This window comes from Scomber scombrus, chromosome 3 (assembly GCF_963691925.1).
Source record: "Scomber scombrus chromosome 3, fScoSco1.1, whole genome shotgun sequence".
Taxonomy (NCBI): Eukaryota; Metazoa; Chordata; class Actinopteri; order Scombriformes; family Scombridae; genus Scomber; species Scomber scombrus.
Genome location: NC_084972.1, coordinates 14,208,694 through 14,235,620, shown reverse-complemented (window position 1 = coordinate 14,235,620; position 26,927 = coordinate 14,208,694). Strand labels below are relative to the sequence as shown.

General features: G+C 43.0%; 1 protein-coding gene across 1 annotated transcript in view; it reads left to right on the top strand.

Moving 5' to 3' along the window:
- foxp4 (forkhead box P4) overlaps positions 1-26,927 on the top strand; it is an 88,204-nt gene that overhangs the window by 47,744 nt on the left and 13,533 nt on the right. Inside the window, exons 3-9 of the mRNA XM_062415566.1 lie at positions 2,606-2,692; positions 13,890-14,012; positions 16,465-16,614; positions 20,100-20,238; positions 23,108-23,309; positions 23,965-24,060; positions 25,519-25,617. Of these exons, the coding sequence (XP_062271550.1) occupies positions 2,606-2,692; positions 13,890-14,012; positions 16,465-16,614; positions 20,100-20,238; positions 23,108-23,309; positions 23,965-24,060; positions 25,519-25,617 (896 nt within the window). The remainder of the gene's footprint in view (positions 1-2,605; positions 2,693-13,889; positions 14,013-16,464; positions 16,615-20,099; positions 20,239-23,107; positions 23,310-23,964; positions 24,061-25,518; positions 25,618-26,927) is intronic.

The following is a 26,927-nucleotide window of genomic DNA, read 5'->3' as shown; positions in this document are numbered from 1 at the left end:
TTTTTAAAAATCATTTGTTGAGTTGAAGTTGTTGTTTGAATATTTGTATATTCAAAGAATTTTAAGATTTACAAGGAATAACACATAACAACTTATCCTGATAAAAAATATTGAAGGGCATGCTAAAGATGAAGACATTTGCCTCGCTGAGTCCATTATCTTTTATAGTGGAAGACCTCAAGAGTGTATTATCGCTCTTATACCCCTTAACCCTAACCCTAACCCTAACCCTAAATCTTGGAGTTTTGTCTCATGAAAAACAAAACATATGAATTATACTATTAGTAATTTTGCATATCCCCATATATTTCAATACAGGGAAAACAAGATACCTGATGACCAATTAGAAACAGTTGTTTTCTGTGATCATGGTATAAACCATAAAATGTCATCTACAGTAATTAATTTCAGCAGGTTTGCATTTTAGCTGGCACATTTGAATAAACCAGTATCTAAATCCACAATACAAACTTTGTTTAAATAAGCAGAGAATCACATGCTTTTTCATTCTCGTCTCTCTCTCACACACACACACACACGTCTACGAATACAGGCATAGGAGAGGAGACAGGCATCACCTCTGCTTGGTTGTAGCGTTTATGAAAGCCATAAATGGCTCTTTAATATAGTGGTAATCAGGGTGGTAATTTGGGTGGAATTGTCCCTTATTGTTGCCAGACATGCCTCCCTTACTCCTGCCAACACACACGCATACACACGCACACATACAAACCCACACACTCACTCTTGGGCAGACAGGGTGTTCAAGGAGTAATTCACACCACATGCCAACAAACTGGGCGGTTGTGTTTTTTTTGTTGGTGTTTCTATGTGTGTGTGTATGTCTGTGCCTGCTTTAATGCTGAGGTCAAACCAGTAAATGGGAGGGGGTTCCCAAGATTTTTGTTAAAAGTGTTAAAATTCATGTGTGTGTGTGTGTGTGTGTGTGTGTGTGTGTGTGTGTGTGTGTGTGTGTGTGTGTGCGCGCGCATGCGTACGTGTGTGTATATAGGCAAATCCACAGCCACGTCCGTGTGTGTGTGTGTTTTAATTGCGGTCTCAGCAAAAGTAGCAAGTGTGCTTGATACAGCTGGTTTTCATCACTCCGACTGCACAGAGAACTTCTCTCTCGTTCTGTCTCCCTCTAATCTCTCCCTCTGTTTTTGTAATCAAACATTACTTAATGTACCCAAGCTTCTAATTTGACAATTCATTAAATATGTGACAATATGCTGTAGCTGTCTGCCACACTTTTTTCGCAGCGTTACAGTTTTGTACAGTTGTGAAATGATGCAAATATCTGGTGCTGCATGGTTGTGTAAGAGCTCCATGGTAAAGAACATTCCTCATTCTGGCCGTTAATTTGTGGTGTCCACACAGACACTCACAAACACGCACACACACACACACACAGGGACTTTCATAAATCAATATTTACTGAGGAACCTTTCCCCTTTGAGTCAGAGGAAGCAAATGTGCATCCTGCTGTCTCCCCTCTCTAACCCTCTGTCATGAGGCTATGCTTGTGTGTGTGTGTGAGTAAGAGTGTGCACTTACAGTAAGTGCAAGGCGACTCTTGTGTTTTGAGATGGGTGTTTTCTTGTTTTGTTTTCGGCGCAGTTCAGACATTCCAACAAAACTGCCCATACCTCAGGGACTGATTTGTCTTGATGATAGCAAGCTTTAACATAGCAACAAACCACACAGCAAAGGAAGTGTAATGACTTAAATAATGATATTTACACTATTTTTAATATAATTATAGGAGAAATGGAAAGTGGCAGGTGAAAAAGGAAATATGAGGAGAGCCAATGGGAGGGATGGCTTAGATAGCGGTGCCGGAAAGATGAATAATAAGATTCAAGTGCAGAAAGAAGGAGAGTAGATAGAGGGACGGAGATAGTGTTACGGGTTTGAATGGACAGCACTGGAGGGCAGAAAGGGTAGAAACGGGAAGAGGTGGGTGGTGGTGGTGGTTAGTCACAGCTCTTCAGGGTACATCAGGGCAAATGACTCCTTACATCACTCTGGCAAATACAAACACAGTGCAACTGACACACACGAAGATATGCTGACACATTTCTGCCTCAGAGGATGTGGAAAACCCACTTTGCACCTTCCTCGGAAAGAGTAAGCGAGAGAGAGGGGGAAAGGGGTGGTGAAGAGAGAGCGGAGCAGCGGAGAGGTTAGAGAAACAAAGAATGGAAGGAGGAGATGGTCAGAGTTTTGGAGTTAAGGAAGGTTTTGAATGAGTCGAGATTGAATTCAGACAAGTAGGAGCACACACACACATATGATACACACACTCAAGCATGCTTTACATGCGCCAGGTGGACGTCTCAGGTTGAGGAAATCAAACCTGACAGCTTGGCAACAGGAGAGGGTACTGAAAGTGGCCAGTATGAAAGAGTGTTTTTGTGTTTCTTTTATCTAAAATGGGGGGAAAAATTGATTGCATGGGTGTGCGTTTATGTCAAATTGAAAATACACTAACTCAGGTGGTTTTATGACTCTGATGTTGAAAATATTTCCCCGTACGATTCCTTTTTACATGTCTGTATGTGCGCACGATGAACATCTGATCATCTCTATTTCTCTCTCGTAGGCGCTCCAGGCAGCCAGACAGTTCCTCCTCCAGCAGGCCTCTGGACTCAACTCCCCTGGCAATGAGGTCAAACAGAGCCCTGTGCAGGTCAGAGCACGCACACACACACAAACACACACGCTCATACACAAACAGATGCACAACCCAAGTGTTGCTTTGTCAGAATCTGTATATTATTAAGCCCCTGGCTGCTGCATATGCGCCTTCACCAACCTGCCACGTCAACTACACAGTGTGATATAGGCGCATAGTTTTATCTCTCTATGTCAGTGTGCGTGTGTGTGTCTCTCTCTTTTTCTGCGAAAGCATGTGTGTGTGATTGTTAATGTGTGTGTGAATGAGGTCTTTGTAGTGATTGGGTAGCAAGCTGCTTTCAGAGAGAATTCCACAGTAAGCAGAGAGAGTGGGGTTAGCTGGAGTGCAGGATCCCCAGTGAAAGACACTTGAGGAGGACACACACACACACACACACACACACACACACACACACACACACACACACACACACACACAGTGCACATACATTATTACTATCAGTGTGTGTTGATAAATATCACATATGGCATCACATTTGGCAGTGTATTACTATAATGTGATATGCAGAGTGCATGCAGAAGTGTGATTTGTAGTTGTGTCTCATATCAATAAAGAGGGGCCATGGGTCCACTAGAGCAGCAAGCAGTCTGGCTATTGCACTGCTCTTCTCATTAATGTGCCACATGAAAAAGTGACAGCTGGCCCATCACAGTCTGGGAAACAGAGAAAGGATTGGAAGAGAGAGAAAGACGTGTATGAGTCAATGGGAAGTAGAAGGTCAAATTTATTTGAAGTACTATAAGATGTTTGTGGGAATAATTAGAAACATATTGTTTGTTAAATAAATTACATTTAAAGGTTCAAATACTGCTCTGGATGTAAAAGGAAGTTATTTGCAATTTTGTAATACACCCTAATATTTAAATTGTATATTTAAACTGTAAATAATAAAACATAAATTCATGGAGGTATTTTCATTTGTCATCATAAATATTTGGTGTTGTGTGTGTTTCTACAGGCAAACTCCTTTGGTGCACAGAAATAGTCTTTTATGTTTCCAATAACAGCAAGAGTGGTTTGTTTGCAATAAACAAAGGAATAGCTGGGTGCTTAGCATGAACAGCAGTGGCCTCCATGACAGTCTGAGAAAGAGGGAAAAAAATCATATTAAACTCAAACAGCATCAATAGAAACTCCAAAGAAAAAGATTTTGCAGTGTCGTCCATACAGTTTAATTGCCAAGTGACCTCTGGGAAGTGCAAAAAATACCACAGTATTAATGACTGCTTATTACAGAAGATTTCAAAAATGAAATAAAATGTAAAAAATTTGGATCTTGAGGATTACACTTTAATCAAAACCTGAATTGGAATCAGAATCGCTTTATTTACTTTGGATAGAAACTGGCAGTTGGAGAAATTACATGGTGACTTCTGAGGGGTAAGACAATATCAGAACAAAAACTGTTTTTTACTATAATACATAATAAATCTATATTGCAAAATAATGTAAAGATCAAAATGTATTATTTATCTTCTGTATCAACACAAAATAGTGGATTGATATTCTTACATGTGCAGTAGTGTTTCAGTAATTCATGCAAACGCTGACCTGCAGAAGTGTCTTCTCTGTCTCTGACTTTAAATCTGTATTGGTGGTCAATTCAAATATTTCGATTCAAAATTCCCCATTCTACTGTGATGAACAGGTGTTTATATTAGTGATGGAAATTTTAAAACTATACTAACTATATATTGACGTTGAAACTCATCTTAGTAACAACTAAAGAGAAAGTAGGGAAGTAAGAAGAAGCAAGCATGTAGAGGGAAGTGAAATTGAAAGCTGTAATATGATGCAAATCTTTTGTTTAGCAGTGAAGTGTAAGGAACAGCAGTCAAGCCTCTATGAATGTTTAAAAGGGATCAACCTGTGACAGCAGTTTCTCATGAACAGAGTCAAACACAGGTCAAATGTATGTTCAGTTGACCTGCCTCATACATGCATCTCGAAGGAGTATTACCATCTACTGATTTCCCAACCACTCTACCCATCCTCTACTCCCTCCATCTCTGTCTTGTTTGTCTTGTTTGTTGGAGCCTGGCCTGGCTAGCCTTTCTGTCCTCTCCAGGGCATCCACGTTACATCTCTGTCTGAGTTGTCAGTTCACATGGCCCTCCAACACACACACTTGGATTTACTTGTGTGTGTATATATGTGTGTTTGTGTGTCTGTAGGCACTAACACCAAATCACAAAGTGTAGGTCAACTGTTGTTTGTGTGCCTGTTTATAGCAGCAGCACTGAAGATGTTTACTAGACCTCACAACAAACCTGGCTACTAAGGGGTAGAAATCTCTTAATTACTGTAATTTCCAACTTTATGAACATTTTCAAATGATGTAATTAAAGCCATCATATGTCAGAGTGAGCAAGGCCAGACATTTCATCTGGTCATTTCTTAAGGTGGCAGTAAGCGACTGTACAGTGACACAGTGGCTCACATCAGGCACAAAATGGCCGTCCTCAGGTTGGTTCCTGCTGGGCTGCTCTCACACATGCAAATGAGCCTCAGCCAATAATGAGATCTTTAGGAGCTCGATAATTAGATTTTTCCCTTCTCTCTGAGGGAGAAAAGCAGAGGCAGACAGGGAAGAGCGGGAAGACTTTGTTTCGTGTCTTGACTTCTCTGGAGAAGCCTTGGTCTGTGCTGACAAGCCCCCCTCATGCCGCTCCCCACCCCTTCCCCATCATATTTCTCTTCTTTTCTTTATTTATAATACAGGGGAGGATCTGAGCTGAGAGTAAAAGAAACTCTGAGATTATATCTGCTTTTTGATTGGTTGCTCAAAGATGGTCTCTGCGTTTGGCTGGCTGTGTGAGATGGTATCAATCCACTCTGTGTGCGTGTGTGTGTCGGTGTGTGTATATGTGTCACTCTGTCATGTGTCACATTCAGGAGAAGCCCGACAATAGCACAAGTCTCTAGACAGGCAATTGCAAGAAAAAATTGATTGTCTGCAACAAAATTGTAGCTAGAGTTGCTGAATAGCACAATAATCCGGATAGTTTCAAGTGATTATTTGGGAGTTTGATGATTCAAGATCATAGAGGCGTTTTGATTTGACATTTGAAACAAGTGTATTATTTTACACCAATAGCAATAATACTCAATAATGTTTGCACATATTGACACTTTAAATGCCTGAAAATTGAATTAATATCTTACATAAATTGTTATGCTTATCGTCTTGTTCTGTCACGCACTATAGTAATGAGTCTAATACATGAAGTAGGTTTTTATAATATTGGTCAACCATATCTAGTCTTTTTGCACATTGTGGCATTGTCATCCAACCCTTTGATTGACTCAGCTGACCCAAGACATGGAATACTAAAAAATCTGGTTAATTGGCGATTGGTAGTAAAGAGGTTAGAGATCCAAAATCTTGTAAAGCAAATCTTGCACGCAGAAACCCATGGCTAAACCAAGTATCTCTCAGGTGTGAATTTTTTATAAAGTAAGGCAGTGTGGGAGAAGAACAAGCTCTCAAGTCTTTCTTGAATAAATATAGTTTTAAAAGGCACTTCTTATGTAAGAGATTACACTTTAAAGATACCCTCTATAATCTCACTCTGTAGATGTGTGTTTGTCTTAGCTATTGGACATAAGTGCCACAGTTACCTTAATTGGTGGTGGCACGAGTGCAACCAAGTGAATGGGTGGGCACACATTTGGCAGACAGAGTGGCAATTGGCGGATTACTCAGCATGATACGTAGCATGCCAGGTCCATGACCTGCCACACGCTCTCTACAATGGACACACTTGGCACGTGCTCATACACTGGGTGGGCACAAGCAGACACATATACACCCACTTGGCAGACACACGCTTGGCACACTTAACACACTGCCACTTGGCATGCATACATACAGATTAACGCACGTGCTTGGCTGTGGCCCATACGTATGTAATTGAATAGTGTGGTGTCCTGTTTTCATGTATTATTGAGGAGCTCATTTAATTAGGAAAAAAATGAAAAGACTCATTAGAGATATGTTAATTAGCTTGGCTCTCTGCTCTCTGGAGAGGGCTGGCACCAGCACAGTGGGATGGAGGCTATAGAGGGAGCCACGCAGAAAAGCCAGGAGGAGGAAACTGAGTCATGTCAGTCTTTCAGCAGAGATTTTATTGCAGGGAAACCACTTTTAATCAATACAATTACAATCCTATTTCAGCAGTCTACTATATGTATCAAAATAGTTTTCTGCCTTTCCCAGCTACCTCATTTGAACCGCTATAGGTTTGTGAAAAACTCCCAAACATAGAGATTCTGAGGCAGGGTTCAAAGTCTTTTAACTAATCAACAAAAGTATGTGGAAAGATGAGTGTTTAGCCCCCCAGAGTCTGCGGTACTGAAGCGGTTCCTTCACTCGTTCTCTTTTATTTCCTTTCAAAGTGTTTTTCCCAAAGCACTCCTTTTGTCCACTCAATGAAAGTGCTTAGTTGGCAGTTTCTCTTATTTGATGTGGAGGGAATTGGGACTGTGTGTGTGTGTGTGTGTGTGTGTGTGTGTGTGTGTGTGTGTGTGTGTGTGTGTGTGTGTGTGTGTGTGTGTGTGTGTGTGTGTGTGTGTGTGTGTGTTTGGTGTGTGTTGAGGGGGTGCATGGGGTCCTGACAGTTTGTGAAGGGTGTATGGGAAGAGGTTGAGCAGCCAGTGGAATGGGTTTGGCTCTGGGCAGAAGGGTGGACAAACAGAGGGAAAGATGGAGAGGAGGGTTTGGGTCTGGCCACTGAAGTGTGAAACTCTTATTTTGTGATTTGAAACATGAGTGAAATCAGTAATGAAATATGGTCGATAACAGACTCTCACACTTCCCAATGAAGTGCCTTGAGTGTGTGTGTGTGTGTGTGTTCGTGTGTGTGTTTCTGGAAATGTGTTGTCATTTTTATTCTGAAGCACTCGGGCGTTAGATAGAGGGAGGCGGTGGACAGGGGGAGAAGAAGGGAGGAGAAGGGGGAAGAGGGGGAGGATTTTTCCACTTGAACTTGCTGGTCTTTCACTGTCCTCTCTGAAGTTTCTTTCTTTTTTTTCATTTTGTCTGGCCCCTGTCAGTGAGAGCTGTGTGTTATGCGTGTCCACATGCATACTGTATGTGTATGAATGTGTGTTTACGTGTGCATGGTCAGTAGATACCCCAACTCACTGTTCTCAGTAGCTTGTGGTCCTCTTGTGGGTTCCACTTTCCTCACTCCTCTATCATTTCATCTATTCACCCATTCTTGCATGCATGCTTCCACACAACCAGTCAACCGTCCTCCAACCTTCATCTTAGCCCCTTTGTGCTCAGCTTGCCTTTATCTCCAATTCAGTTTGCTCATAGAAACCTGCCAAAAGACAAACTTTTACACCTGAGTGTGTTAAATAAAGGCAGATGTATCACATTTGATATGAATATGTGAAAACTACCTTATCACTTATCACACATATGCCTGCCAGCTTTGTGCAACTTGGCAAACAATGTAATAAAGTCACCAGAAGCAGTAATATGTATAGGATTAAATACACTAAAACTTAAATGAAAATTAAAAAAAACGGTGTTATTATATCAGATAATATTATAGTAACTTGTTTTGTGAATTTCTCTTGCATGCAAATGACATTGCTAAAAAAGAAAAGAATAAATCCAATTCACCTGCAATAGAAATTGCGTATTGTCTGTCATATACTGTCCTTTGAAAACCATGTATCTTGAAAATGTAAACTTTTCATAAGCTAACAGCTTTGCAACTATGCGTTTTTCAGTTCATCCAATCAATTTTAAATGGTTTATTGGGCCTATCAAATAGGAAAACCCATTAAGAAACTTTGGCAATACAGAATTATTGTTAGCCAGATCGACATGCAAGACATACCCTCGCACAAAAATACCTGATGTGAAGTGATAGACCCAGACATACACACAAAGTTTCAGTGAACTTCTTCTATTTTTGGTGCATTCCAAGCAAAAACATTACTCAGCAAAAAGTCACCTCCCTGACTAAAAACTTCAGGGAATGAGGAGTTTGACATCTGAAGCAGTACAATGCTCAGAATATCCCCAACCCCACCTGGCTTCGCTCATCAGTTCCCCCTAGAGTAATGTGGCCCTTGGCCCCGCAGCAGATTAGCTGGAGGAGGGGTACTCACCACACACAATGGAGCCCTTTTACCTCCAGTGGAGGCCTGGCCCTGAGCTCCAAACAACGCTCTCAGCACAGTAGGCACTCCTTCAATTTCTCTTTTTCACTCAAATGCTTTTCTCCTTCATTCCTCTGTCTCTCGCTGTTGCCCTCTTGCTCTCTCTCCCCACCACCGCTGCCCCCACCTCCATTATGCCCTACTTTCATGTCTTGGCATGATGAGCACAGACAGGCTGTTTACCTGGAGGGACTGAATGAGTGAAGGAGCGATAGTGTTGATAGCTGGCGAATAAACAAATCCTGAACCAGCGAGGAGCAAGAGAGTTCACCACACACCGTTAAAGCCTTTACGCACTAAAAAGCAGCACAGTGCGGATTGTATTTCAATGGGGGGGCTCTCAATTTACCCCCCTGCCTGCTAGCAGCTACAGACGCAAAAGAGGGCCATGCATTTTCCATGTTTTAACCATGACTTTTTTGCAACTGTCCAGTCAGAAGAGAAATCAGTGGTCTGTGGCAGTAGTGACACCCCTGGGAAATCTGTGTCTTTGCTGTAATATTCTTGGTACTTTCTAATGAAGATGCCAACAGAACCATTATGGCAAGATATTATGGAATGAACAAAAGATTGAAGGGTTCAGAGATTTTTATGCACATGCACATGCAGGTGTGTGTGTGTGTGTGTGTGTGTGTGTGTGTGTGTGTGTGTGTGTGTGTGTGTGTGTGTGTGTGTGTGTTGTGTGTGTGTGTGTGTGTGTGTGTGTGTGTGTGTGTGTGTGTGTGTGTGTGTGTGTGTGTGTGTGTGTGTGAGAGAGAGAGAGACAAGGAGAGAGACAGACAGGCGTCCTGTCCAGGATGAGGTGGTAATGCTCAGTGACAAGGATAAACAGCACTGGGGTTTGCTCCTACCAGGAGAGGGGGGTGAGGAGAAGCAGGAGCAGGAGGAGGAGGGGAGGAGGTCTGTGTCAGCCTCTCTCTTCCTCCTGCTTTCTCCTTGTCATTTTTTCAATTATCCCTCTCTCCTGTGTTTCCCCATAGACCCAGAGGCAGGGCCCGCATCATTTAAACTGAGAGCCTGTTTAGATTCTGATTATAGCCTCCTTTCTTCTCACCACTCACTGCCATCACACACACACACACACACACACACACACACACACACACACACACACACACACACACACACACACACACACACACACACACACACACACACATGTACTGGGCGCACATTTTGGAGCCAGCATGGGGTAAATAACTCAGCAACAGTACATTTATCAGCTTGTGAAGCTTAAGGGAGTGTTTAGATTTGTGTGCTTCTCTGATTTAAAAAAAAGTTGCATTAAAACTGACCACCAAACAGGAGAGAATCAAACATTTTTTATAGCACCTATTTATTTTAAATGTGATAATTTGACATGTACGAGCATACACAAAAAGATCTGATGTGATGGCTGAGGGTGGTGTACTTTTATAGTAAGAGACCTCAATTACAAGAAAGGTGAAGGTGTGAAATACAAAGTTCATTCCTAAATTAGAGATGATGCCGTCATTTAACCAGCCTGTCTTTATATAAACGGGGTGTTGAGCTGCACTGGGCTTATTCCCTCGGCTGCACGCTGGTTTAATATCAGATAGCCCTCCTCGCTTCCTGAGGTTTCATCTGAAATGGAAAGTGGGGCTTTCCTCCTCGTTAGAATGAAAAGTCATCAAGGGAGGAGAGGAGAGAGGGATGGAGCCTCATTGAGATGCAAGTTACATCCCCCCTCTTTCTCTCTCTTCACTCCTTTGGGACCCCATGCCTTTCTCTTCCTTTTCCTTCCCATCTTTCTTGCGCTCCCTCGCTCCCTCTCTTCCTTTGTTAATCAGTTAAACTCCCTCTTCAAACAACCCCTCTAATTACTCCTCCACTCTCTGTAAACGACAGGGCTGTCTCTCACTTCTCCTTTCCTCCCTCCATCCCTTCCTCCCCCAGCTCCCTCACTCCATGGCAGGGGTTGACCTCTGTCAGCCACCGACCCCACAGCAGTGTATGTGTGTGTGCATGTGGGCATGTATGACTGATTCTTGCATGTTAATATTTGGAGTGATATGTTTGTTATTAGTGGTTCAACTTTCACTCTGTTTAATTGTTCACCCACAGTCATGTTTATGTGTACGTGTGTGTGTCTTCACTTTCACAACCATTGCCTCAAGCTTTAGGCCACACTTCTATCCAAGAACCTGCTGGGTAGGATTCCTTTCTCTCTCTGTAAGACTCTTCACACATTTCTTTTTTTCAACCCTGATTTTCATCCGTTTTCTCTCATTTCCTTCCCTCCTTGTTTCCTTTCTTCCACTGTGTGGATGGTATCCTTCCCTCTCCCCTCTCTCTGCTCGCCCCTCCGCTCACTCCCCCCGCTTCACCTCTCTCACACTAATCTACCACGCATCTCTCTCTTTTAAATTAACATGCAACATGAAAAAAAGGGACGACAGCGGAAAAAATTAAATGCATTTAATAAATGCCTGACTTCAAATCGCCCGGCTTTTCAGACTCTCCCTATTCACAGTCCAATGAAAGGGGAGAAATCATTCACCGGGAGAGACAAAGCCGAATGAAAATATAATTTCGCATTGTGAGGCGCTTTTGTCCTGGCCCGTCAAATCGCTAATGGCGAAGCTTTTGTTTTGTGGCGGCGCTCTCAGGCTGGCGGTGTCGTATGGCGGTGGCAACGCATGCCCCATAATCACCACGCTTTGTGATATTAGATTATAGGGGCAATTAATGGCGTCAAACCGTAACTACTCAGCATTCAGCCTGCCACACACACACATTTAGCCTTAAACACATGCAGACAGACCTGTTCACACACACACACTCTCATGTATATTCACATGCACACACACATACAGTACAGTATATCAGCACTTACACACATGCATGCATTTGGTTATGGCGTCAGCCAACACACAGAAAGGTGCTATAACTCCAATAATTATTATAGCCGTGACTTGAAAATGTCAATGGCGGTGTGTATAAAATAGAATGTATGAGATGTCAGGGAGGAAGAATGGGATGCACAAGAGCAATTAATTACAGCTTTTCATTTGGCAGCTTAGACTGACAAGGCCCGGTGGCGGGGGCAAGCTGGCATGACGCCAAGCACACCCATCACCACCCCCACCTTACTCGCTACCCTCCCCACCTCTCTCCCATCCCCTCTGCCTGTTCCTTTACCAAGTGCCACAACATCACCCTTCGCCTAACTCACCCCACTCTGACTCTGTCTTTTCGTCTTCTTCTCCTCCCTCTCCTTCAGATGAAACACACACTCATGTGCATGTTGTTCATCTACATCCTCTAACGCACTCCTCTTCTACTTCTTAACCCAGACCCACATCTGCCCTGCCCTCTCCAACCTCTTTCTTTCCATCCCTTCACTGTTATGTGTGGTTGGGAGTGAGTTTAGTTAGGGAAGTCTGGTTTGATAGAGACATAGACAGAATCTGGGACCACTGACAGACACACACAGAGAAAAAGACACGTAAGGATTAATGGAGGGAGGGAGGGTAGGGAGGTGGAGAGAGAGGCCAGGTGGGAAAGACAGTGTTAGTATTTATGGCCAATCTTGTTTACAAAGTCAAATCAGCTTTTTAGAGATTTAATTTACCAGTGACAGCTCATCCCCTCTCTTGCTCTCTACCGTACAATTCCCTCTCCCGTCACTCTCCCTACCTGCCATCCCCTCAGGTGATGAGTAGATAGACTGCTCTGAAAAGAGCTACATACACACTGGCACTTGTGCTCGCCCACACACACAAGCCCACACACAGATGCACGCAGTTTGACCATGAGAGAGATTGATATTTAACCACTGAGTGAATATAGATAAATGGCCAATTTCCAAGGCGATAACTTAGTATTTCTCTGTAAAACAGCCATCACTTCTTAACAGACAGGATTATTTGTATTGAGAAAGCAGTATAGTTTATTGATGTGTAGGCAGTGAAGGAAGAGCTAATCATCCCTCAGCCTCTAAACACAGAGAAAATATCAGCTCTTGGACTCTCACTCCCCGTCTCTCTGTAAATATCTCTCAGTATCTCAACTGTTCTGTCTTTATCCCCTTCATTGTTTTCTCAAATCTTAATTCAGTTAACAAATACAAAAGAACTCTATCAGCAGACATGTCTGTGTGGTTATTCATATATTGTGTCTGCATTTATGTGTGTACATTGTGTCTCAGTTTCTGGTTTTTTTTGTGGTTAGTTTGTCTTCAGCTTTGCAGTGTTTGTAATCAGATTAGCATATCTGCCCATCATTGTGTACAGTGCATGTGCAGTGAGTACTTGCACAACACATCTGCAAGAATCACCACGTTCCTCTCTTAGTCCTCTCACTCCCCCTTTATCTCTCTCTCTCTCTCTCTCTCTCTCTCTCTCTCTCTCTCTCTCTCTCTCTCTCTCTCTCTCTCTCTCTCTCTCTCTCTCTCTCTCTCTCTCTCTCTCTCTCTCTCTATCTCTGCCTTTGCCTGCCTGCAGTACTATCTGATGAGATAGACATCTCATCAGATAGCCACTTTGTTGTTCCTTTCTTCTTAGCTGGGCTTGACTGTGTGGAAAGAAAATCGGAGGCTGTCCTAATCATGTGTTTATGGAAGCAGATAAGATTTTATATTTTATAGGGAGATTGCATATCTGTCCTTGTATCTCTGCCTGTTGTCACAGAAATTGCCTTTTTTTTTACAATGCCAGGAAAGTGTCAACAATATGTGTGTATCATGGTGCATCTGAGTATTTATCTTTGTCTGATGTTGCCAGCTTTTCTCAGCACTGGCTGACAACAGAGAATGAAAGACAACACACCTCTCTAACTTGTCCTGTCCATACCAGCATACTGCACAACCTCCACTGAGTTTGTTTGTTTTAAGTTGAGCATTCAGTTGCAGGCACAGTCATGCTTAAAAGTTGCTGTGCTGGCTTCTCACACAAAACTTAACCCATTGATTGAGTTGTCCTACTTTTGCAAGCAAGTATGTGAGCTATTACTTATTTAAATGTATGTGTTCCTGTGCTGTCTCTAGGTGCCAGTGTCCATGGCTATGATGAGTCCACAGATGATCACTCCTCAACAGATGCAACAGATCCTGTCACCCCCTCAGCTCCAGGCCCTGCTGCAGCAACAGCAGGCTCTTATGCTACAGCAGGTGAAACACACACACATTCACAAACACTTACACTCTGGTTGGACTCAGTCCCAGGCCGGCATGTTTGGATGTGTCTGTTTTAGTAGGCGCTGACACACACTGGGCATGATTGTATCTTATTCAATGCTCTGTGATCTTTGAAGATAAACACACATCCACATATCCACTTACACACATTGTCATTTCGAATACCTCCTCTTTAGCATTGTTGCATGCTCCCACCTGCAGGCACACACCTGCACACCTAATCACACACACACACACACACACACACACACACACACACACACACACACACACACACACACACACACACACACACACACACACACACACACTCATTTCTATGCTTTTTAGCATCAGCCAGTGAATCATAGTGATTCAGGAGTGTGTGTTGATGCCCGGCAGGTGATAGAGGGGTTGCCATGTCGACACAAACCAATAAACACACTTCATCTGCAACAGATCTGTCAAATACTCAGCCACACCAACCTGCGACCTCCTACTTACACACACGAAACACACATGCACAACCTTGTAAAGGAGGTGAAGTGGACTATTAACAATGTGGGGATAGAGAAGTAATTTCGACATAGGGGATGTCTAGAAAACACATTCATACACACATATGCAAGGCTAGAGCAGACAGTAGATTTAATAAGGAGCGGTAGCTTTAGGCAAGTATAAATTGCAGTGGGAAGATCTGACAACATGTATCATAATGGAAATGTGAAATGTGCTGGCTTCCTGGAAACAGACATGCAGACGGTTAAGAACCTCTTCACCAGCTCTTTTTTTCTCTAACGAGGAAAGAGGAGACGGAAGGGTGATGGGGTTGATAATGTACGCTCATACACATACACACACGCGCGCGCACACACACACACACATGCACACATATTACACTCCCACTATTAAAACCACTGAGTTTAACATTGCTCTCCCACTTAATTAACCACAGTATGGACTTGCTCTTAGTGTATATATCTGCAAATCAGGCACTTTTACACACACACACACACACACACACACACACACACACACACACACACACACACACACACACACACACACACACACAGCAGTACAATCAACCAACATATCACTCACTGGAGCATTAAATTTCATATCCCCATGGCAATACAGCATTGTGTAAGAGTGTGTAAGTAAGGTTTATGGCTCACTGCTACACACCATTTGTGTGTTTGTACGGGCACACATTTGTGGATTTGCATGTTAGTGTGTGTGTGTGTGTGTGTGTGTGTGTGTGTGTGTGTGTGTGTGTGTGTGTGTGTTGTGTGTGTGTGTGTGTGTGTGTGTGTGTGTGTGTGTGTGTGTGTGTGTGTGTGTGTGTGTGTGTGTGTGTGTGTGTGTGTGTGTGTGTGTGTGTGTGTGTGTGTGAGTTTTAACCTTTAAGTTTCCTCTAACCTTTCTTATGCTATGGCTGCTCTGCCTTTCTTTCTTGGTGTGTTCACTAAAGTCAAGGTCATGGTAATAGGCTGGAGAGGTGAGTGCCTCACTTACACATACTCTTAATGCACAAAGCCACTGAATCAAATCATTAAAAAGACCTTAATTATCACTTAATTATTCCCTCAACTCACCACTCTCCAGCCAAGTGTGTGTGTGTGTGTGTGTGTGTGTCTGTGTGTGTGTGTGTGTGTGTGTGTGTGTGTGTGTGTGCGTGTGTGTGTGTGCTTGCATATGCATTTGTCTGTGTGATGAGGAGGCGATCAGGGCTAGTGACGCGGAAAAGAGAGATTAACTCCGCCTAAGGAGCGATAAAAGAGAGGGAAGACAGATGGAAAAGAAAGAGAAGCAAAGAAGGAATTAGTCTTGCATTTAAAATAAATTAAGGATAAGAAGGAACATAATAATACAAAAGCACAGTAAATTATGCAAAATTGAAGCTATGGCTGGGATAAGATTGAAACTGGAAATGTAAAACAGCATTGCACAGAGAGAGTGGGAGCATTACATTACACAGGGTGTGTGGTAAGGATGGGCAGTGGTGTGTAGTTGGCTCACTGTAGGGTCAGATGGATGAGAGACCGAAGCAACTGCTGCGCTGTGAAGTCATTCTTTGCTGTAAAGCCTCTTTGAACATTTGATGCACCATGAAACAAAGACAAACTGCAGACGGACACATGTACAAGCCGTTCTCAAGAGGATAACCCCCTTCACATACATGCACACACAGACACAGACACACACACACTGCGGTCAGTGTGAGTTTTCCTGTTCGCCTTTCTCTCCTCGTAGCAAGATTATAATCTTAATGGAGCTTCCTGAGTAAATTAATGATTAGTAACTCAAACAAACAGACAAGCTGTGGCCAGTCAAAGGAGAGGTTGATGCAAAGTGTGTTGTGACTCACTGGCCTCATATTTCCCCCTCTTCCCCCGTCCTCCTCTCCCTCCCTGTGCCTTTCCATTTCTGCATGTGCCTCCAGTTACAGGAGTACTACAAGAAGCAGCAGGAGCAGTTGCATCTCCAGCTTCTGACTCAGCAGCAGCAGCAGCAGCAGCAGCAGCAACAGCAACAGCAACAGCAACAGCAGCAGCAGCAGCAGCAGCAGGCAGGGAAGCAAGCAGCAAAAGAGGTGAACTTAACCAAGTACACACTCACTCAGCTCAAGCACACTCTGAAGTACACAAGTACCCTTAAATGCAGTAAAAGTGGTTGACATGGGAGCCAGCAGAAGGGAAAAATCACATCAAGGGTCTAATGTATAGAATGTAGGATACATACAGTATGTTAGCTCTCTTTTCCTTTTCCCCTTTCTCTGCTCTCATCCTCCTTTTCTCTGTAGTTTACTGTTGTGCGTACCAGCTTTTCTCAAAACAAGGATTAGTGAATATCGACTGTCGTTTATTCTGCCAGTGTGCCATGTAGAGGCAGTGAGGGAGTGCTGTGCTAAGCCATTCGCTACCCTGCCAAAGCATTCATTTGCATGCCTTCAGCTGTAAGCCTGAGGTGAAATCTCTCTGTAGGAGGGGTCCGCCACTCTATTAATTGTCAATTAACCCCGCCAGCACTAGGAGCCTCCCTTGCTCTAGCTTTCTGTCTCACACACACAAATATGAACACATGCGCACTACACCAAGTTTTAACCACAGCTGTGGTACAGTAGGATAACAGAGGATCAACTAGGATCACATCGTGGCACAACAAAGAGGATCTCAATTGATCAGACAAGATTACTGTCACAACCTGTGTGTGCGAGAGGGTGTGTGTGTGTATGAGTGTTTCTGTGTGTGTTCTATCAAAGAGACATTTTTGCATGAATGCTCATTCACCAAATGACTGCTCATTCACCAAAAATCAGACACACAGAGGACCATGCAGGAGACAAACTTGAGGGGAAGGGCCTCATGAGACTTTCTGATATACGCATGAGGAGACACATCCTAGATTTCTCCTCCTCTTCCCCCTTTTCCCACTGGGCAGAACCACCCCCCAACAAACTCCTCGCCGACAGCGGTCAACCAAGTCGACCGTGACCAAAGCAAACCAGTTGTGGTCGTCTCGCATGTTGAGAGGGTGTCTGAATGGCTCTCCCTTTCTTCCCTCTCTCTGCCATCGTCCCAGTTTTTAGGTTTGTTGTCCTGTAACAACTAGACAAGTGCAAACACTGGTCACACAGTTACACATACATGAAGAGAGGGAGAGGGTTGATATGCGATGGTTCAATGCACAAACACATACACTTGGGGGAATATGGCTCCCTACAGAGCTACATAGAGCTGATATGACTAAGGCCATTTCTAGCCGTCAGTGTTTTACAGTCGCTGCGAGCCATCAGTCACAGTCACAACTAAAACACCTTTTTAGTAATTTTTCTTATCTCGCCTGGTCAAGCAGATGCTGTCAGATACTGAGACAGACAGAGGGTCTTTTTCACTTACTGTTTGTAAGCCTCCAATAAGATCTGAACTCATAAGTTAATACTGTTCAGAGTAGTGAGAAGCAGATCAGGTAGCATATGAAGAAGATTTTAACCAAGTGTAGAAGAAGCCACTCAGAAAACATGAAGACAGAGAAGCAGCTGTTAAAACTGGAAATTGCTGCTTTGCCTTTTGAAACGTTTGTGCTCGAGTGGCTGTGACTTTTTGCCCTTTTCCTTCTTTTCTACAATTCCTCCTCACTATCTTGTGCGTGGAAGTGATGCATTGAAAGAGAGAGTATGTATGTGTGTGTAGAGTCAGTGTTTGTGTGTGTCGCCAGTGCATTTGGGACTGGTCAGGAGTCAGCTTAATGAAGTGACTCTGACCATCACAAGAGCTGTGCGTATGTGTGTCTGTCCACGAGTGGCCATCTACAGTATGCGTGTGTTTGTGTGTGCATGTGTGTATGAGTGTGCGTGTGTGCTTCTGTGTGACTGGCAGGCTCAGACAGTGTGTGATGTGCTCATAAATCACATTGACAGCCTGTTACTGCGCTAGCTTTGGCCACTCAGCCACAGCTAATGTAAACAGAACACAGAGACGAACACACATACACGTACACACACACAATGTGTTTTAAAGAACCATAGACACATTCAGGAGGGAATGAGAGACAGAGGGGGAAGAGGAAGAAAAGAAATGGATGGACACATAGCAAAAAGGAGGGGCTTGAGGGCTAGACGGAGAGAAACAGAAGGAGACAGTTCAAACGGTACACTCTGATTATGATAAACCATTTACTGCAACAAATGACAATTTGGCAATGTGACTCTGTTCAAAGAACTGGTCTATGTATGCATGACACACATATTGTCTGTGATCACAACACAGCACTCTCTGCTTATAAGAAAGCTTAAAGGATGTTTGTTTCTCTATGAAACTTTAATTACAATACTCTACAAGTCTACTTTACCAACTTAGACTAAAAAATAATGTGCAGGAGGAAACTGTTTTAGCCATTTTAAGTCAGATTTCCAATAAATAGTGAAGGACAAATATTAAAACGTTTTCAATTATCGTGAAAACTGGAAAAAAAAATTAAGCATTTCCCCTTTTTCATCTGTCTCTGGATCTCTTTTGTGAAGAATAGTTGTGCTTACTCCTCTACACCTCCCCCACACTGCCACCACACTCCTTCTCCCCAGGCACCAGTCTGAAAGGAAGTGACCTATCTGCCCTTCCTGTGAGTTCCTCTATGTTCAAAGAGTTCCAGACTGCCACTCTCTCTCACACACACATGCACACACAATGAGCAGTTCCTGAAGTTGTATTTATTTATTTTTCCTCTCCACGAGTTATCTGTGAGAGATAAAGTCCAACTCTCTCGGGGGATGGTAGAGGCAGGGAGGGGGGGGACTTCAAACAGCGCAGCACAGGCCAGGTCTACCTCAGACTAGGAGAGCAGGAAAGGAGACATTTATCACCGTAATACACACTAACATTATCGCCATGCACCATGTAGTCTTTCCCACTCTCCCTTCTTCTGTTCATTCTCAGGGTCCTAACAGCTTGGCATCAGGTGCTTCTTCCTTTTAGTATGCGACTAATTTTCTCCATTCTGGCCTCATAGCTCTTACTTTGTTTTTCAGCAGCAGACAATTAACCTTTACATCATCCTTTAATTTATTTTATGTGGTGTTAGTTGACAGTATTCTTGGATTTGTTCAGACTGAATAAAGTAACGGTCTGAGTATACCAATTGATGTCATAATAAGAACTACAAAAAGCTTTTTTTCCGATGAAAAATAAATGAATAAATTAAAACAATTCATTAAAGGCAATTTCCTATGGAGAATCTGAACTTTAGCTCAAAATGTCCATTGAAAAAAGAAATATATAAATAAATATATTTTATATATTTTATTCAAACTTCTGCTATTCTGTCCTAATTTTGGTCACACATTGGCAAAACAAAGCTCTCACAATGTAAACAAGAATCAGATGTTTGGTGGTAATGAATTACTTCCAGAAGGAATAGAAATTACTTTCAGTTGTATTCTTCAAATTGAGTCAAGATAAAATAAAACAAAATCAGATGGACCTTGTCCCTGAGAGGCAGTTGGTTATCACTGCAGCAAAAAATTAACACCCAACTAACTAACTTTTTCCACCAATTGCCTCTCTGTTTCTTTGCATATAGCAGCTAGGCAGTAAGCAGTTGGCCTTCCAGCAGCAGCTGATCCAGATGCAGCAACTTCAGCAGCAGCACATCCTCAACCTCCAGAGACAAGGCCTCGTCCCACTGCAGCCCACCGCCGCCATGCAGTCTCTGCAGCAAGGTACGCACGTACACACACACACACACACACACACACACACACACACACACACACACACACACACACACAGACCTTCATATACACAGCATATAGAACCCAGTCACACAGATGCACACATGGTCATAACTGCATGTGCACACACACACAGGCATTTACCCAGTGCTGCATGTGAAGCCTGTTAAGTTAATCAGCCTATAAAACATAAAAGGAAACCTGATTGGTGGGTTTGTGGAAGGTACTCATTTGGATAATAGGTAAAATATGCCACCAAGCCCCCTGCTTGGAGGTGTGTGCATGTGCCTTCGCAAGTGGATGTATGCATGTGTGTGTGTACTTGAGATTAGCCAGACACAAGAACATCATCGTTTTGCTATTGCTGTGTGCCCACTGGATTTTGTTGGGTTCCTATGTGTAACTTCTCCCACAGCCCCTTCATTTTGTCAGCAGGGTTTTAGTGCAATAAATGTTGACTGTTGACTGGTCCGCCTTCATTAAACATGTGTGTCTGTGTCCACTTTTGTCTGTGCACTGTGTACACATACACTCTATATCACACACAGAGAATGCTTTAGGGGCTCTTAAGTGGCCGTAACATTGCTAAAGCACTGACTGAGTTGACCAAACAGACAATTTTCCCTCCCTCTGTCTGATCTCTCTCTTTCTTTGGCTCCTACACAGTCACAGACAGTCACACACAAGCTCACACACACTCCTACTCACTTTTTAATACCAATCCAAAGATCACAGTAATAAAATCAGTTACATTTCCCAAAAGTTAATTTCAAATAAGCTTCATGCAACACCCAAATATCACTCAGCAACTTTAGTGTGTGCGTGTGTGTGTGTGTGTGTGTGTGTGTGTGTGTGTGTGTGTGTGTGTGTGTGTGTGTGTGTGTGTGTGTGTGTGTGTGTGTGTGTGTGTGAGTGAGGGGGATCCACTGGAGGGAAAGTGGACTTACCAGTTTACAGAGAGAGAGAGAGAAAAAGTTAAAAAAAAAAAAAAAAAAAAAAAAAAGGAGTGGCTACAAATGGAATACAAATGAAAAGACAGACGCTATAGTTTTGGATAGAAGAGCGTAATTTTTCAGACAGTTGCAAACATTTGGCTTCGGCATCTCCTTCTCTTTTTCTCTCCCTCTGTATCAGAGTGGAATTTCCCTGCAGTGTGAAAGAGCTGGTCCATTGTGACGGCTCAGCCAGGCGTGAGCCGGAGCATTCCTCTGGCCAGCCATGCCACACAAACACACACACACACAAACACTAACACAAATGCACATACTGAAACCCTCACACCTACACACACAAATACACACACTATTGCCCCGCCTCAAAGGGCTGTTGTGTCCGGTGGGTAGGTGGTGGAGGGGTAGGTGGGTGGTTGGGAGGGAGACATGAGGGGTCCTGCTGTAGTTTTTGTTTCTGCTGTAGTTTTTGTTTCTCTCACAGCAGTGAGATGAAAGCTTCTTAGACATCTCATAGCTCCACACTTTTTACAAAACATGCTATTATAGTATATTTTAATGTCTAAGTACACTAATGGGAATGTATTAATTGTTTTAATCTTGCACAATGGATTGTGTTAACACAGTAAATTTGAGGTTTCTCTTCAAACTTGCATGCCCTCAGTTTTAGCAGCTTCTTTCACTCTTCTATGAAAAAAATCATATGAAAAAAATCATTGGATTTGACTTTATCCTGTTAGACTCATTCTTATAACTAACTTCAGGCTACTTTCTAGCATGTTTCATTTGTCTATAGACATCGATGTGAAATAAATATGACCCTAGCCGCAGATAGGGTGTGTACGTTTGAAATGTGTGAGCCAGTAATGGTAGGCAAGAGCAAGCTCACCTTCTCAAATACTCTGTACAAGTACACGACAAATCAAGATGTTTGTTTGCATATTTGTTCTGCTCCCAGCTGTTTACAGCTAAAGTTTGCTTACTTTGTAAACTGCTGATTTTCTCCAGAATCTCTTCTTTTCTCTAAAAGATTTTTTTTCCTCAAATCTCTTAATTGAAGTCAAAGGAGGAAACACTTTAACAATCCAATAACTACTTTACACTTTCACTCTCTGGGCGTGTCCACAGATTAGTCGGGTTTCTCGGGCAATACACTAACACACACACACTCACACACACACACACACACATACACACACACACCAACTCATTCCTCCATAGTGAGAACTTTTGTTTTGGCGGGACCACAGAAGAATGCAGACAAAGCAGACATAATATTTGGATTGCTGCGAGGTCTCTGAATGCGTGTGTGTGTGCAGATGTGTGTGTGGATGCGTGCATGTGTGCACGGTAAGATCCATTGGAGTTGGCTGTGGCATTTTAGGCGTCTCTCACACTGTGAAATTGGAGCAGAAATAACAAAGCTGCGACTAGAGAGAGCTCAAAGTGTGCACCCACCCTATTCAGACAAATACTGGTAGTGACAGGAGCAGTGGTGCTGGTGGACAGTAGAGGTTGCCAGCAGAATTTGAAAATAGTTGAGGATATGTGGAGATGTGGAAAAAATAACAGAGACATGCAAAAATTAACCTATTGTCTGTTTTAGTTGGTCCGATTTACCTCTCTTAACCTCTCAGAGAGGTCCTAATAGTTGCAATGTGTGTTTTATGGGGATTAGTATAGTTATCAGTCACAGCTCTCTGTGATATCAGCATGTCTCTGTGTGTCTATGTAGGTAATATTTTTCATATTCTCCCATGAAAATAATTATTTATATTTCTTCTTGACTTTGTTTTTATTTGCTTAACTGAAACACCTTCACTATCATATTTTCACTGATCTTGTGAAATTCCTCGACTGAATCAAGTGACACACATTGCTGAATTAACTTTGTTCCTTCTCTGCAGCAATGTGCCCCTCAGACCTCCAACAGCTGTGGAAGGATGTGTCGGGGGTGCCAAGCAGTGAGGATGCCCTGAAACAGGCCGAGGGCCTGGACTTGAGCACCAACAGCTCTAATTCTACCTCAGCCTTCCCCAAAGCTGCCAGCGCTCACATCCCACTGCACAGCCTGCCCAATGGACAGAGCCACACCCCAAAGAGAGACAGGTATAGTTATGTACAGTATGTCGAACCACTTAAAATATCCACAGTGTGAGGGTGTGTCTGTCCTCTGTGTAACCCATAGTCTCTCTAATTCATAGACTCTTGCTATGTCGTTTTCAGGCCTTTAACTTTTTAGCTTTTAGCTGTTCTTCCATACGCATGCAAGCAAAGTTACAAAACATGCACTTGCAGCATACCACACATCACCAGGGTGTAAAAGTCTTCTAACTCATTTGAAAGGAGGTGTGTTGGGTGCAATATGGTTTGTGAGTATGCTGTCAACCACATGCTACTATGGTAGAGAGGATAGGATAGGATAGGATAGGATAGGAGAGGAGAGGAGAGGAGAGGAGAGGAGAGGAGAGGAGAGGAGAGGAGAGGAGAGGAGAGGAGAGGAGAGGAGAGGAGAGGAGAGGAGAGGAGAGGTGAAGTTGAATGAGATGGTGACTACCGGCCACGTGGTAGAACATCACATTCATTTGGTGGGATCATCTACCATATATTTCATGATCTGAATTTGCTAGAGAAAGATTTCCTGGCACAGTGTGGACACATCAGGGATGCATGTGCTAGGAGTATTATTAGTCTGAATACTGTTATAGCGTTATGTTGTCCCATGGTTGTGTCGGTTGCTCATGGGCTTGTCTCCATTTTTAAGAGCCAGACTGTTTGAGTGGATATCCTCCTTCACCAAGACAGACGCAGATGACCATATCCCCCTTTACTCCAAAGGCAGCCAACCCCCCAGCAGCCAGTGAGTAGCACATACACACTCACACATACACATGCACAGTCAACTCAGCATAAGATGGAGAGGCACACTCTGGAGGATGGTCTGAAGTGTCCTGTGGTACTGATTCACTGCTTACTCCAGGGGCATTGCTCCAGAGCTGACCCTGACCTCTGACCTCATCTTGGAGGGGGCCATGCTGGGTGGGCAAATTTTAATTAAAAGAACGTCCATTTGGTGATCAAATTGAGTCCTACTGTCATACTACAGCTTAAGTGTTCAGAGTTGGCCTCAGTAGATCAGAGCGTGGGTAGCATTAGTGTGTTAGCCTACTAAGCTAATGCATGGCTGATGTGGAGGAGAATGTGGTTGCCAGCAGTTTGTCATGTCTTCTGTCTGAGCTGCTTCTGAGTTGACTCAGCCACAACCAGCACACACACACACACACACACACACACACACACACGTGCAGACACACATGCACACATGTAGCTCCAACCTCAGCCTGCGCATATGATCAGGAAGAGGCAAAAAAGCAAAGGCAAAGGGGGAGAGACATGTTTCCATCTGCGAGACAAATGTTTTTTGTTAGACAAACTTCTGATGTTGATTTGGGAGAATCCCCATTCCAGTCCACACACACACACATACACACACACATACACCCTCATGCACACACACACATATAAATACACACATACACAGTCATGTAAATATACAGTATGTGGAGACAGCAGTCGCCGGCGAAGGTCCACGTCTGAACCACATCTGCTACTGAACCTGCCACACACACACACATATACACACACACAGACACACAGGCACACACATGCACCGTTACAGTTATTTTACCACGGGCCCAAACCAAACCTGGTCCAGTCCTTCTCTATCACACACACACACAGTCATAAATATGCACAGATACACACACAAAAACACACACATGCAAGCACACATAAGCATACTCTCACCACAAAAGAACAACCCAGCCGCCGCCAATCAGTCATGGCTGGTTGGTCCTGTGCCGACTCTGTGTCAACTCCTGAAACATAAGAACACATACCAACATTAACACACACACACAAGGCACAACACACACACCACCAAGGACAAAAAGACAGGTCATGGACTTAAGAATGTGCCTCTGAGGTTGTTGGACCAATTCCGCTATTTGCCTGGCTTCTGTAACTGACCCCACTGTGCTCTATCCTCCTCTCTACGCACTTGGCTCCGTGAACTGTACAAACTAATGACTGCTAACCAGACTCAGATGGCTGTATTGATGCTGCTGCTGCTACAGTTAGCTTTACATGTGTGTGTTTGCATGTAAGTTTGCGGCATATTAACTGTTGTCTTTTTATTCTAGGTATCTGACTTTATTTGTTGTATATTTTATGTACATAACAAAACATTATGAATAATATAACAACAGTTTTACTGTCTCACTGATGTCTCTTTTTATGTGTCTCTGTCTTGTCCCAGTCATGAGGAGCATGCTGGCTCCCATCCCCTTTATGGGCATGGAGAGTGTAAATGGCCTGGCTGTGAAGCACTGTGTGAGGACATGGGACAGTTCATCAAGTAAGTTATCCAAAAATGTGATACACGATGCATAATTTGGGGGTATAATATAACCTTTGTGAAGTGTCAGACTACATTTACATTGATAATGATCAACATAATGAAAACTCTTTATTATTGCTTGATTGTGATGGCTGCTTTAACGTTGAATATATATATTTATTTAGAAATATGCCATGAATGCTCACGACATAGCATTTATTTAATGTTGATGGAGAAAGACAACAATATAATTCTTCGATGTTCTGTGTTGAGCAGTCCTCCTTGAAAGAGGCCATTTTTCAATTACACACCCTTTTACAGCTCTTTGATGTGTCTATAGTTTCCTTGGAGGAGTCACAAGGACAAAGTTTTCAAATTTCTCCTTATAATCTTTTGTCCAAATTCTTTATTTTGAAGACATCACATAGATGAATTTGGATCACTCAGATCTCCTTGTAGACTCATTCTTGCATTTCAGTACCATCAGCATTGTTTTTGAAAGTGCAGTCTTCTTGGCTCCAATCCTAAAATCCTGCATGCACCACAAACTTGGTTTAAGACCACATTAAAACATCCTTCAATTTCTTCACAAATTGGTCACATTGCCAAGCCTCGCTATCGCAAGCCTCTAGTTGCGCTGTATGAAAAAGAAACCTCTGATTGAGATTACCTGTGGGAACAAAAGATAAAGCAAAGCAAAGTGAAACTACAGTATGAGGTAAATGTGGAGTGTCAGCCACGTACATCACTGGTGTTGTGCATTACCACACTAATACATCAATTGCCATCTGTTACATCACATTCGCTTTGAGGCACATGCATGCACACACACACACACACACACACACACACACACACACACACACACACACACACACACACACACACACACACATACATACACATACACAGAAGTACACATACTATATACACTCACCATGTGTGTAAATTCTCCTTTATGTCCTTTAGCTTCTGTCTATTACTTTATCAGCATGTGTACTTTAACATTGAAATATTTGGATAAATATAACTATATGTATGCTTTGCTTAAGTATTCTTAATCAGCTCATCCACAAGCACATCTTTTAAGTCCACCTCAGTAGTAAAACATTAGTCAAACATCCTCCTCCTCACTGTCTCCCACTCTGCGTCCATCTCCTTCCTACTTTCTTCCTCTCCTCCCTCTGCAAGTCTGTCTTTGTTGTTATTTGCCTGTTTCAAGTTTTGGGGGGATGCTGATGCACTACAGTGTCTAGCCTTGACATCCTGTTACCTCCTCCTCTATCACACACCAAGTTCAATGAACTTCCCATGGCACTATGCCTGCT